The 14,010-nt window shown below is 49.3% G+C and overlaps 1 protein-coding gene across 1 annotated transcript; it reads left to right on the plus strand.

Annotated features, from left to right (window-relative positions):
• Positions 1-11,957: 11,957 nt before the first annotated feature.
• LOC140217147 (uncharacterized) lies at positions 11,958-12,731 on the plus strand. The gene has a single exon (XM_072287548.1). The coding sequence runs from the start codon at positions 11,958-11,960 to the stop codon at positions 12,729-12,731; it is 774 nt and encodes a 257-aa protein (XP_072143649.1).
• The last annotated feature ends 1,279 nt before the right edge of the window (positions 12,732-14,010 follow it).

Consider the following 14,010-nt stretch of genomic DNA (forward strand, 5'->3'; position numbering starts at 1 on the left):
TAATTCTATGACATTGTCGGCCAGTACAGCGAATCCGGTCAAACCCACAGTGCTTACACCTACTGATGCGGAGATCCTGGCCATTATCTCCTTTCCCTCGTATACCACACCAACCACCGCTATTCACTCAGACAGCCGAGGGGTCCTTCGCGTTTTCGCACACAACGCTTCACCTCCTCACATTCAAGCAACACTTGCATCACACATGAAGCCTAGTGCTGTACGTCATCCTGGAGTGGGTACCGGGACACCAGGGGATGCAGGAAAACGAGCTCGGCTCACTTCTTCGCTCGTCGAGAAACCCTGTTGCGCGGCCTGATGTGTGCTGCCTAACAGAGAAATCAGCGCACATATATAGATTGGGAGTAGAATTGCACATATTACAGAAAAAAGGTTACCGATTACAATTACTTCTTTGTAAAATGTAATTGTTACTGTTGCAAATTACGGCTCCACAAAAGTAATTGCGCAATTACTAAAATGTAATCAATTACTATAATGTTACTTTCATCCGCACTTGTATTAACATTGTACAGATACAGTAATAGAACAAGCTGGTCTGCCTCTTTTAATGGGTCCTCCGCAGCCATTCACACGTTTACTTTAGCAATAATTGCTTTAAAATTTTCTTCCGCAATCGTCTCCCGTTTTCTTGTGATGATGATGATGATGAAAAACGTTTATTTGCTCTATTTTGCAGTGATTTTTGCGGCTTCTGATGGAGCCTTCCATCTTCTCTTCAGGGTCGGTTCCCCTAGTCCAGGGCTCCGCTGAGGGTAGCTGCCCTGCGTGCGCGCCTTACTAGTCCTTGTTGGACTTTCAGGATGTCGCTGGATAGCATCCTCTCCCACTGTTCCGCACTCGGGTTTTTTATTATGGCTAGCCCATCTGTTTTCTGGCAAGCCCATGTGGTATGGTATAGGGTTGGTTTGTCTCCACACCATGGGCACTTGCTCTCGTACTGCGTAAGGTAGATTTTGCTTAGCATGTTTAGGCACGGTGAAGACATCTGCAGTCTAAATATAACTACCACTGGGGTCGCTGGGTATGTGCCTCTAAGTACGGGCCACTGAGTATGTACAAGTTTGTATGGTCCACTGCCACTGGGCATCTGCTACTAGTTATATGTCGCTCTTTGACACTAACTTGGATATGTGCCACTACATATGTGCGACTGGGTCCGCTGGGTTTGTGATGACTAGGAGTATGATGATGACAATGATGAGTGTGATGATCATAACTGATGAAAAAACCTTGAAAGGCGATTCAACCTCTAGTCGACGTCGATCAAACGTTGTCGCTCCAGCGCGGCTCTCACACCTCCAACGTTTTTTTTAAAGGTGAAAGTCTTAGATGTCCATGTTTCAAGGTTGCGGTGCGAGGTACCGAAAATCGGAGCGCTCGTTCGTCGTCTTCTTTCACATCGCTGCCACATCGACGCCGCTAATCATGCCAAAAAGGTACAGTTAATTAATATAGAGTTAATTAAGGCACCCGAACTCACTTTTGGTGTTAAGGCGAAGTTGGTAAGTCACAGTTAACTATATTGAGTTAATTAAGGCACTCGAACCCACGACATTTGGTGTTAATCAGGGTGAAGTTGATTAAGACATAAGGTAACCTTAATTAGGGCACTCGAACTCACGACCTTTATTGGGAGAAAACAATAAGTAACAACGCATTTGAACGAGTATGTCAAGTAATTTAATGGACGTCTCGAGCGCGCAAGATTTCGCCATCACCCTCTTTGGCGTATGCTAAAGTGACTGTCAATTTTTTCCTTACCTTGGAGGTCGCACTGCTTTATTTATGAGACCAGAAATTATGGATTACTTATTTCTACATTGTTCAGAAGGCGTCAATTTTTGGAATGCAGAACCAAGCGTTTGTCTGTTCTTTTAATTGTATACCCGCCAGTGTGAGGAAAGTTACCATAGCCAGGTGTGTTACACTTAACAAAAACACCACCTCGACTAGCCTAAACCTTGAAAGTTTATACAAGAAGCCATTCTATTAGCTCGGTATACACTCATGCATCCGTGCGTGAACAGGTCTAAATGAGCAAGATAGTACCAAAGCGTTTTAATTGACGATTCAGGTAGCGCATCTCGCAGCATTCTCAAATGAATTGACGGTTTACTGCTTCATAATGAGACCATGTTCAGTGGCTTAGCAGAACGCTTCAACGGATATGGCACACGAGGCTCAATATGAGCGCCGGGTAAAAGCGCAAGACGCCATAATAAATTTACTATCCGTAATCATCACATTTACCAGCGAATATCGGTAGTGTACGTAAAGTTAAGTTATTGCGCACCGTTCGTAACATCAGATTCTAAACTCAGTTCTTAACGGAAAGGTGATGGGAGTTGCTCGTCTAATGGTTATCGCTGAACTCGGTGGCGTTCTCATGTGAAAATATTGCTGGTTTAACAGCTTTGGCCAACTGGTGTAGGCGAATCTACTGGAGATCATCTGGCGGTATAGGAGATCGCTCAGGACGATACTCCGTGCTCGAGCAGGGCGGCTTCGTCTGATTTGCACGGCCTCGCAGTTGACGACGTGAACTTGAGGAAGTTGCAGCCTTCTCATTGCTCTTCCTAGGTGGCATTCCTCCGGGTTGTTTGGCCCGAGCAACTCGTACTTCCTGCTCGCTGCCGTGAAGCTGTCGCGACGATGAGCCTGCCAAAGACTGCTTAGAAGACGACCTCCCTTTTGCTCCGTTCTTTTGACGGAGAGCACCTGAAGACGACGTTCCGGCCGTGCTGCGCTGTTTTTTGGGAAAAGATTTGCGGGGTGCTCTGTTCTTCTGTCGGCGGGGCGTTCCGCCAGTCTCTGGATGCTTCGAGTATACTGCTGGAGGGACGCCACGCTGGTCTTGTCTTCCGTGACGGCCGACGCTACCCATTCCTTCGTCCTCGAGGGATTTGCAGCTTTCCGTAGATGGTCGTAAACGCGCGCTTTCTTCAGGACGACACGTGATCTGACGCTGATTGACAGGGCTCGCCGGGAAATGTCGGCAGCTTAGGCAACTGGCCATTCCGTGGAGGACCGACGAACAGCAGCAGTGGGTCCCCTGCTGGGGAAACTGCCAAAATTGGCTCGGGTGGCTGCTGTGCATCCAACTGTGGCATGCCCTCGGGAGACTACACGTTGAATGAACGGCCGTCGGGACGCCCACCAGGGGCGGTATGGCCAGCTGTAACATCTGGCCGCCTTGAAGCATGGCTTTATGAATGGCACATGGTTCAGCATTGAGGGGGTATCGATTCATGGGGTTCGAAGTTGGAGCGCTGTAGTGTTGGAACCTTGCGCTTTGACGCACCGCCGGTGTTGAAGGCGCTGATGTGCCCATCACAGTGTCATCTGTGGGCATAGATACGCGAGGCTCGCTGGAGTATGTTTCGGCAGCGTTCGTTCGACAAGGCTGAAATACTGGATTAACGCTGGTGCTCTGTGTGGCACCCTGGCTATCAGGCCACAGATTTGGCGGGGGCTGGTCTTGTCCTTTTGCGGTTGTTTCAGCCACCTCGAATGCGTATCGCGTGGGTGGTGCATCTGCGTCGACGCGGCTGGGAAAATTCCACGAGGGCAAGACAGCGCTCTTCCACTGTCGTGGAAGTCCGCCCGTGTACTCAGGCGTTTCGATGCAGTTGTAATGCTCTATTATCGCTGTGTCGCGTCCTACTCGGCTGGCTTGTTCACCTCCCAGGTCGTTGCTACTGCTAGCTTCGACGAGCTCTTCTCTCACTTCCTTGTAATACTCTTCCAGGTTGACATCGTCGTCGCTTTTCAGGTACCGCGGATCTCGCATCTCGACCGCACCAACATAATCTGTTCCTCTTGTAGTTGGCCAGTAAGAACAAAGTATGTCTGTGTCTTCCAGCAACTCTGACGTTATTGGTCCTTCATCTTTAGCTGGGTCTGTTGCGTAGGCCTGATGGGGGACAAATGTGCTTCTAGGGTATTTGGACTTCCCACTTTTCCGCGGGCGCCGTGTTAACATACTCGTTGGACGGGAAAACGTGAATGTATCTTCGCTTAAGAAATCGCTGCTGAACGATGACGGGTCGTCCGTGCTCTCGTCTTCGGTTGAAATGGTCTGCTCGTAAAAACGCTCCGAAACTGTGGCCTTGGGCGTGCGGAGCTCCGTAGTCACGACGGCCGTGTCTGACATTGCGATCCGTGGCTTCAGTCGTCTTGTTGCTGGGCTCCACTTTTCCTTGGTAGTCTTCTTGTCGGCCCACTGAGAAGAACGCTGCGTGCGACTGCCTTTGGCGACTCGCGGTGTTATAATGACGTCTCCCGTCTGAGTGGCCTTGGTGCTTGTTTGGACGCTCTTTGCAGCGGTCGCTTCGGAGCTGACGAGGTCCATCATCGAAGCGGGCGGAGTGTTTGTCGAAGCGTCCACCAATTTCACCCGTTCACGTTTACGTCCGGCGCGCGGCGAGGTCGAACGGCGGCTCCTTCTGCGCTCAGTCAGCGATCCGTCGTCTTCCTCGCTGTCGTCGTTGTCATCGGAACTCTTCGCTTCGCCAGACACGTTCCCTGTTTCCGAGTCTTCGGAGTCGGGAGGTGCGATGGATATTCTTCTGGAGCGGCGACCCTGCTTGCTCTTGTGTCTTCGTCGCCTTCTTTCCTGGCGAGCGTCTTCGCGGTTGGCCACTTCCCCATTCACAGCGGCATCGATGGGGCTAGAGCCGAGCGGAGATGCTCGATCCTTTGGTTCTTGAGTTTCCGACTTGGGAGAAGAGACTGCGTCGATGAAGACCTTCTTGTTGTTGGAGTTAGTGACCTTCGGGACAGCGTTCTTTTCGATGCTCGGTTTCTTCGGGTCGGCTTCGCTGAGGGAATTTTTCTTCGAATTTGCTGGGGTGTTCGGTCGTGCGGAGACCTTCGGGTCTCTGTTCTTCGACGGCGGGGGCTTTATGTGGCTCCCTCCGCGACTCTTCTCTTTCTTGGACATTGGCGACAGCGGTGCTTGGACGCGAGATAAGGAATCGCTACTTGGCGGCTCGAGTATCTCGTAGACGAGGCGACTGCACAAACTGCAGCAGCAATGGCGACGTCTTCTTCTTCATTATCTTCTTCTTTGCGCCATCCGACATAAAGCACACCGAGGGCGGCATATTGGCCACAAGGTTATTTCGAAACAAATACTGCTCACCTCTCCTCAAAAAGAAAGGCGAAAGAAGGACGTAAATCGTATAATGTGCCTCACATGAAACGGGCGAGAACAGTGTTAGGTTACTATTCGATTATTACTACATTTCTCTGTACAAGTGATGCATAGCTAGCGTGGTAGATTGGTCAAGAATTGGGCTGTTTTCGTAAAGTGCGCGAAAGAAGTGTAGAAGGTATGTACGCATTGCCACATATACACTGGCACATTGGGGAAATACATGTTACTGAACAGCGAGACTACTTTCATCATGGTGGAGTGAATCGAAAAATTTTCAACAATAAATGAAGTAAGTTTGCTTTCTGTACGAACGCATAAGTGTGCAATACCCGGACGCGGCAGCTATATATATCCTCCTTGACGTAACTAACGTAACCAATACTGTGTGCGTTGAGCAGAATTTGCGGCTGCTGGGAAATGGAAGGCGGTGGTCATGGAGGAAAGAACGAACTAGGAGACAGTATTGCGCTTCATTCGATTCATACGATTCATATTGAAGCCAATCTATAGCGCGCGGTATGTTTTGTGCTCGATCCCGCGATCCGTCGGCGCTCTGCAGGCAGAGCAGCCCACGGGTAAAGGCAAAAAACTGAAAGGCCCTACCCAGTCTGCGCGCTATAAGAGAAGAGTGCGGAGGGAATCACGTGGTATATTTTTCGCTTTAGCGGCCATGTTGTCGTGGCACGATGGCGGCGTTGTTACGGCGATGTGGGTTCAGGAGTGTGTGCTGTTCTGCAGATCTCGCAGCACGGCAAGGACGTCTTGCGTGCCGAATCGCGTTAGTCTCTGTTTTTCTTTTTGTGTGTGTGTGTGTGTGTGCCGCTGTGTTAGCTAGAGCGCGCTCCCCCGGCTATTGTTGTGCCCAGTTGGGACTGGAAGAAGTAGAAAGTGTGAAACGCTGTACAACCGCGGACGAAGGACGATCTGGGAGTACTATATTTTTGTCGTCTTCATGCCAACGTGGCGTAGCTATCATTACACGTGCGTTTCGTTCCCCGAGCTGCAGTTAGGGAAATGTATAATAACTATTTTAATTATGTTGTCGAGATATTTTTTTTGCGGGGGGGGGGGGGGGGGGGGGGTCTCTTTGCTCTGCCATCACGTTGATTCCGTAGCATTTATAGCAAGTACTAAAGTGGAATGAACGTTCTGTAATCATGTCGCTGCTAGACGCTGTACTCCGCATTTGAGACTTCGAACCCGTCTTGCGTTCGCAACTTTTTGCATGAAAAAATTACCATGGTTGTGTTCAGTACACTAGTCTTCGTTTGACGAGCATGATTTGATTAATGTTATTTTGCCGCTGTAAAGTTCTGCAAGTGATAGCGCGACGTTGCCGCGCTTTCTTTCGCCTTTAGGTTTTAGATTGGCATTCTCCTACGTCAGGCACGTACCCAAGGGGGGCCCGTGAGGGCCCGGGCCCTCCCCCCCCCCCCGAAATTAAGCGGCATAACCCCCCCCCCCCCACCCTATCCGCCCAAGGCACCACACCTCACACACATTCCTTGAGCTTTGACAAATCAATCTACTCGGCGGTCAACATTTTGCTGCCTTTTACAGCGAAAGCAGTGTATGACTGTGTTTTTCGGCGTCCGTTAACAGAAAGAAATCATCATGTGGGCCGATCCTGGTGATAGTGCAAAAAGGGTCCAAGATCAATGGCACATAGCCCTGTGAACTCGGGAACCTATAACGCGCCCTTCGGAATTTTCCGGATGGGCCCACATATATATGGGGAGTGCTTAACGCCTGCTTCACCTCCACCGCGGGTCGGCCCGGCATTGCATTATCTTCGGGATCGGCCTATGTATGGGGAGTTCTTAATGCCTGCTTCACCTCCACCGCGGGTCAGCCCGGCATTGCACTACCTTAGGGATGGACCCACGTGAGGGGTGCGTTTAACGCCTGCTTCACCCCCGCCTCGGGTGGGCCCGGTATTTGAATATCTTCGGGATCGGCCTACGTATGGGGAGTTCTTAATGCCCGATTCACCTCCACCGCGGGTCAGCCCGGCATTGCACTACCTTAGGGATGGACCCACGTGAGGGGTGCGTTTAACGCCTGCTTCACCCCCGCCTCGGGTGGGCCCGGTATTTGAATATCTTCGGGATCGGCCTACGTATGGGGAGTTCTTAATGCCCGATTCACCTCCACCGCGGGTCAGCCCGGCATCGCACTACCTTCGGGATGGATCCACGTATGTGGGGTGCTTAACGCCTGCTTCACCTACGCCGCGGGTCGGTCCGATTTTACAATATATTCAGGCCGACCCGCAGCGGATGTGAAACACCTTGCTTTTCGTTTGAGAGCTTTGGGTGTCGTCAGCTTTCGCTGCCATTCGATCTTTACGGAGTGGAATAGTTGTCAATTTTTTCGCTCCTTTTGGATGGCGGTAGTTATCGGCATATCCTGGGGTGTGGAGGCCAGCTTTGTCATCGATTCGGTGCCCGCGCGATGAACTCAAGTTGAATTCAGTTGTCACCATCTATTGCAGCAGGCAGGGCGTAGTTCATTGTTTTAATTATAATATTCTTATTTATCTATAATGCCCAACACAATTTTTATGTCGCCATCGATTCAACGATCACGCGCATCCATGTTGCTTCGTTAGTTCAATCTTCTTTGTTTAGACTAATCCAGGGGCCAGGAAAGGGATTCGGTTCGTAGTCGGCTGGTCTGTAAGCTCGTGGAACGAGTTGTGGCTGGAGAAAACGCCAGTTGCGTTTAACTTTTCTTTTTGCTTCATTATTTCCTCGAGTGACAGCTCGCCGCGACGCTGGCAGATCCTCGGAACCATATACCCGCGATATGGGTTAGATATGGTGGAAAATAAGATATTGCGAAAAAGCGTCCGTCATCAGACCCTGCAATAACCCTTAAACCCATAAGCAATATGACTGTCACCCGTTACCTCGTGTGGTTTTTCCCTTGTTGTACAGCACGTTTCGTGCAAAATTGGCAACTGGAAACAAGAGTCGCAGGGAGATGAGAAATTAAGCGATCTGCTAAGCGAGAAAGCCAAGGCAACAGCCAAACAGGGAGGAAAAGCGAAAATTGTCGGTGAAAATATTTATGGATCAACATCTTCTTATTTAAAAAGGAAGTAGAGAAAACGCCGCCGGAACTGGAGAATAATTCCGTGTTTTGAATTACGCTTCTACAGTTATCAATCGAGCTACCTGACGTAGCCACTTCCCTGCTGTGCTAAAGTGGGTGGGGTGGGGGTGGGGGTTCTAACCTTTCGCGGTGGGCGCAGTACGTCTAGAACCGCAGCGTCCTGCGCTCTACGCGGTTGTACGCATCGTTACGCAACCTCCCAAATAACGACACGGGTCGGTTTTGCTACTTGGTAGAGCAGTAAACGAGGGATGCGAAAGAACTGAGACTGTTGCGCAAATATACATTTATCTAAAATTCTTCCAGGGCTAATTCAAAAAACGTTACTAGGAATCTTTATTTTGCACTTTCGCTTGTTAACTTGTTCTTGGCAAGGTTCCTCCCGCGCACCTTTCATGCGCGAGTCCATTTGATGTGGTTCTTAATTTGTTTGCCAAGTAAAGAAGAAGTGTATCTCACAGGCGTACCTGTGAGATAGACGTTATTTTCAATTCTCTTTTGAGGTTTTACGGCAAATGGTGGGCATTATTCACATTTGTACTAGTAAAGGTACCCTCCAGCTCATTTGCATAGAAAAGTTGCCTTGGGTTGGGCGCCCCCCCCCCTCCCCCCCCCGAAAAAAAAAACATCCTGCGTACGTGCCTGTCCTACGTGCAAGTAACTTTTCGCCTCATTATTACGTCTTACAGTAAATGTAGAACAACGGTTATTTGAATGAAATTGCGTGAACTTCATTTATTGAGCAAAAATGAAACAACCATCATAACTGCGTCACTCTATGTCCGTTATGTAATAATTTCGCACTCTACGAGCTGCAGCGTATAATTATCAGTTTAAAATCGCACCTATTAAGGCACCAAGATCAGTACTCGCTCGTTCTAACAATGGGGTTGCGTTTGTTTTCCCCGTAATACGCCGCGAATTAATCTTTGTGATTTAGAAATTTAGCACAATAAATTACGGATATACCTGAAGCGTGGTCGCCCGTAAGGTTATAATTTCCAGAATTCTTTACGACCGTGAAAACAGATTAGAACAAATGAGTGGGATGAACGTTCAAAAAGTTAAACAGTAATTATATTATGGTGGGAGTTGGGTGATAGCAGTAACGCCTTAAAACAAAAAAAAATATAAAAGAGACTGCCTTTCACCCTTCTCTGGTCTCACTTCGAGCAATAGCTCCCCTCCCCCCCGCCCAGGTTGAGTGGCTGGATCCGCCACTGTGTTGTTATCACTTTGATCAATCCCAAGCGAAGCCGGTAGCAAGCTGCCTGCAAGATGCTTCAGATAACAATACTGATTCCAACGGCGCATTGGATCGGCGAGTTTCTTTTTTTCTTTCTTTGTTTTTTCATCTATAAGTTTCGGTGCGTCTGCTTGTGGGCCTCCAACTGCCAGAACAGGCTGCAGCGTGCTCTATGTAGAATTTGCACAGTGCATGGACAAGGCAGGACATTGCAGAGAAAATAAAAAAGTAAACATGCCATCTGCAGCATATACACACTTGCACAAACATACTCTCCCCCCCCCCCCCACACACAATCACATGCACACATACACAAACACACACACACATACGCGCGCGCGCGTTGTAACTGCGCTCTTCTGGCACCCAGAACGAAACAATCCAAGGAAAAAGCTTTGCCATACAGAGCATCACATTATGTCCGCACGCGCACACGGGACCCAACAGTAGAGCGAGCAGAGCGCGGCCGAAAACAGCTCACGGGTAAGCGTGTACAGGGCTGCTCACGAGGGAAAGAACGGCGCCGCCTTCTTGGCGCTTTCTTTGTCGACCGCGTGGGAACGTCCGGTCGCTAACACCACAAGCGACCATCGTTAACTGTTTCCAGATCAACGCGTGCTCGAAATACGATGTCACGCCGTCGGGACACGAGGTTTCCATTAGCGCTCTCGGCGCGACCGCTGCAAGCAGGGACGCGACATCGCGGACGCCGTTCAGTTGCTCGGCAGTTCTTTCTTTTGCAGTGGGCGCGCTCATCTCCATCGAGCAGTCAGCTGCAGGCGTAGAACGCGCGATGTCGCTCGGTGGCCACGCTGCGTGGAGCCGCCCAATCGCGTTGCTGCGCAGCGTCCGATTCCATGCGCACTTTATGTATACGCTATGCGGGAGCGAATGTCCTAATTTTTCAAACACGAACCGCATAGGTTTCGTCGTATATAGCTTGGGCGGTGTTGTAATCTGGCGGCACCGTGTTTCTTAAACGGCTTACCGACGTCACGAAAATGTCGGGACATAAGTGATGCGGCTTGACTAGGATGTGACTTGGCCTACAATGTAAAAGAAGAAAAGAAAGAAAAGAAAAGAAACGTTTGGCGATTTCACTGAAATACGTTTTCGATTTTCTTCTGGTTTCTTATATTTACTGTAGTTTCGCTGAACTTTTCTGTTAACGGTCTTTTTTTTTGTTTCTGTCATTTTACATACTTTTTTTCCCACGCTTCGCTTCCTTATGAGAGTTACTTCCATTCCCCTCCTGACTGCACTTTTCAAGGACTACGTATCCGCTACGGTGGCATAGCGGCTATGGCGTTGCGCTGCTACACGAGGTTGCGGATCGAATGCCGGCCGCGGCATCCGAGTTTCGATGGGGCGACATGCAAACAACGTTCGTGTGCCGTGCATTGGAGGCACGTTAAAAGATCCCGTGGCGGTCAAAATTAATCCGTAGTCCGCCACTGCGGCTTGCCTCAAAATCAAATCGTGGGTTTGACGTAAAACTCAAGAATTCAATTGAAGGAGTACGAAAGAATAAAGTGCTGCGACGGAACTGTAACAGAACATACTAGTATAGATATGCACACTGCATAGAACCAGGAGGCCCATAGAACATATGAGAAGTGACGAGACACCCGGTGATACGCAACACATCAAAGGATGATCTCTATACTGGTATACAGAGCGTCCCAGATATCATTAATCGAGCTTTAAAAAACAAAGAAAGAAGACAAAAACAGATGAACGAGTCTTTCTAAGTTAATAAGACCTGGCGCATGTTGTTCGAGTCTTGATTAGAAACCGCATGATGAATGCGGTTTCTCAAAAAGGAGTCGCAAGGAAGCGAAGGCTTTGTCGCGCGCACATTCGAACGAAATACGGACAAGTACTTTTCCAAAGCGCACATTGTCGAATACTCGGAGGTATAGCAGCAGGAGGAAATAGTCACCGCGGAAATATCCAACGCTCAATCGTTGTACTCTTACTCACCATCCGGCCGGCTCCCTTAATTATTCGAAACTCGTTCTAGAGAAAGCTGCGAGCTTCGCCACTCCACGTGCGCATTGATAACTCCGCGCGTATCAGACCTTCCTGTGACGTCATCCCGATACGCCCTGTGTGTGCCTGAGCCACAGACACACGCTGAGATAAGCGCTATGCTTTCATTTCCTTTTACCAGTTCTCACACAAGTCATGTGACCGTACTGGCTGTATATATTTCACGACTGTACATTAAAAGGGATTCATTTTTGGTCATGGGACGACGAGCGTCTGTCTGACTGTCTGACATGGTGTCAGAAGTGGCTATGTCAAAGTTGACTACGATGTAACGCTGCAATGGCCCGTCAACAAGCGAACGAGCGCCTTCTTCCACAAGAGCAAGTCCTCCCGGTGACAATCTTCAAGCAACGCTTCAGCATGGCAGGAATCAAGCCTCCTAGGCCTTTCGACTTCCAGAACGCTGCGGACTGGCCCGCCGGGATGGACGAATTCGATGACTACAGATTCGCATCCGAACTACATGAGAAACCAGACGAAGTACAAGTAAGGACTCTTCTCTATACCATGGGCAGAAAGTCACGGGAGATTCTTCGGTCGCTAAACGTGAAAGACGAAGAAATGGAGGACTTCGACCTCGTAAAGTCAAAATTTAAGGGCGATTTCGTCCATACCAAGAACACAGTCTACGAGAGTGCTCGCTTTAATCTACGCCGCCAACAACTGGGAGAAACAGTAGACCAGTTTGCAACAGAGCTTAACAGGCTAGCAGACAGATGCGAGTTCAAAGAAATGAAGGAACGCCTAATAAGAGACCGCTTCGTAGTAGGACTACGGGACCAGCTTCTCTCGCAAGAACTACAGATGGATCCTAATTTCACGCTGAGCACTGCATTGGCAAAAGCGCGTACAAGCGAAACGGTAAAGAAACAGCAAGCCGAGCTAAAAGAGCACGAGGGCACTATCCCAGAAGCTTGCGTCGCCACATTAAAGCCCGAGAAAACCCCTGGAAAGAGTAAAAGGTTTACACGTGGTCAGAAGCCCGCTTATCGTGGAAAGTTCTGCCGTTTCTGCGCCGGACCATTTAATCCGAGAAGCAGTTGTCCAGCGAAACAGGAAAGATGCCGGTTTTGCCAAAAGTTGGGCCACTTCGAAAAGGCGTGCCGAAAAAAGACAAGCAGACGGAAATCTTGATGACATTGCCGCAGCTGATAAATTTCTTGGCACGGTCGAGCATTCGGCGAACACACCGTCTGAGCACTTCGTCACAGTACTGATAAACGACCGTAAGCTCCGCATGAAAGTAGATACGGGAGCCGAAGTGACGGTCTTCGGGCAAAATTTTCCTTTACTTCCGCGTTCTCTGGACAAAGCAGGTGATCTTAAAGGACCGAACAATGCAAGCATCCGTACGATCGGAAAATTTGACGCTCAAATAGCTTGGAAAGACAACCGTTCGAAACAGACCATTTACGTCGTGCATAACTTGCGCACACCCTTGTTGGGACTACCAGCTATCAAAGCCCTAGGAATCGTTCGCTTCCTAGATGACTTAGGAACTGCTGACGACATCGTAAGCAGGTATTCTAAGGTATTCCAAGGCACGGGTTCCATATCTGGAGAGCATACCATACGTCTCGTTCCGAATGCAACACCGTACGCCCTGTCAACACCGAGACGGATTCCTATTCCCATGAAGGAAAAAGTCAAGCAGGAACTGGACAGGCTAGAACGAGAAGGAATGATACAAAAGGTCGAAGAACCGACAGAATGGTGCGCTGCTATTGTCCCCGTAATGAAGCCGTCTGGAGCAGTAAGGATATGCGTCGACTTAACGCAACTGAACAAATTTGTCAGACGCGAGCGTCATCAGCTACCAACGGTAGAGCAAGTTATGGGAAGCTTCCAGGAAGCCAAGGTCTTTTCTAAACTGGACGCGAATTCTAGATTCTACCAGATAAAGCTTTCCGCGGAGTGTCAAAAGCTCACCACTTTTATAACGCCGTATGGGCGGTACTGCTACCGCAGGTTGCCGTTCGGGATCACATCCGCACCAGAAATTTTTCAGAGAAAGTTCTCTCAGGTCGTCGAAGGCCTAGACGGCGTACTGAACTACATGGACGACATTCTGGTGTACGGCAAGAACAAAGTGGAACATGACAACTGCCTTCGTAACGTGCTCGACCGACTGGAACAAACAGGAGTAACCCTTAACAAGGAAAAATGTTGTTTCGCTGTTGAGCAAGTAGCATGATCTTTGACGCCAATGGCGTGCGCCCAGATCCTGAGAAGATCAGAGCAATCAAGGAGTTGCCTCGACCCCAAAACGTCGCTGAGGTTCGTTCCTTATTAGGCATGATGAACCACCTCGCAAGGTTTCTTCCTGATGCTGCGTCTATATCTGCGCCTTTACGCAGCCTCCTCAACAAAGACAGCGACTGGTGTTGGGGAACTCAACAAGAGGAAGCTTTTG

Source organism: Dermacentor andersoni, chromosome 4, assembly GCF_023375885.2.
Source record: "Dermacentor andersoni chromosome 4, qqDerAnde1_hic_scaffold, whole genome shotgun sequence".
In the NCBI taxonomy this organism is placed as follows: domain Eukaryota; kingdom Metazoa; phylum Arthropoda; class Arachnida; order Ixodida; family Ixodidae; genus Dermacentor; species Dermacentor andersoni.

Bases quoted from the DNA above. Each gene is read 5' to 3' on its own strand.
- LOC140217147 (XM_072287548.1), top strand. From the start codon at position 11,958: ATGGCAGGAATCAAGCCTCCTAGGCCTTTCGACTTCCAGAACGCTGCG.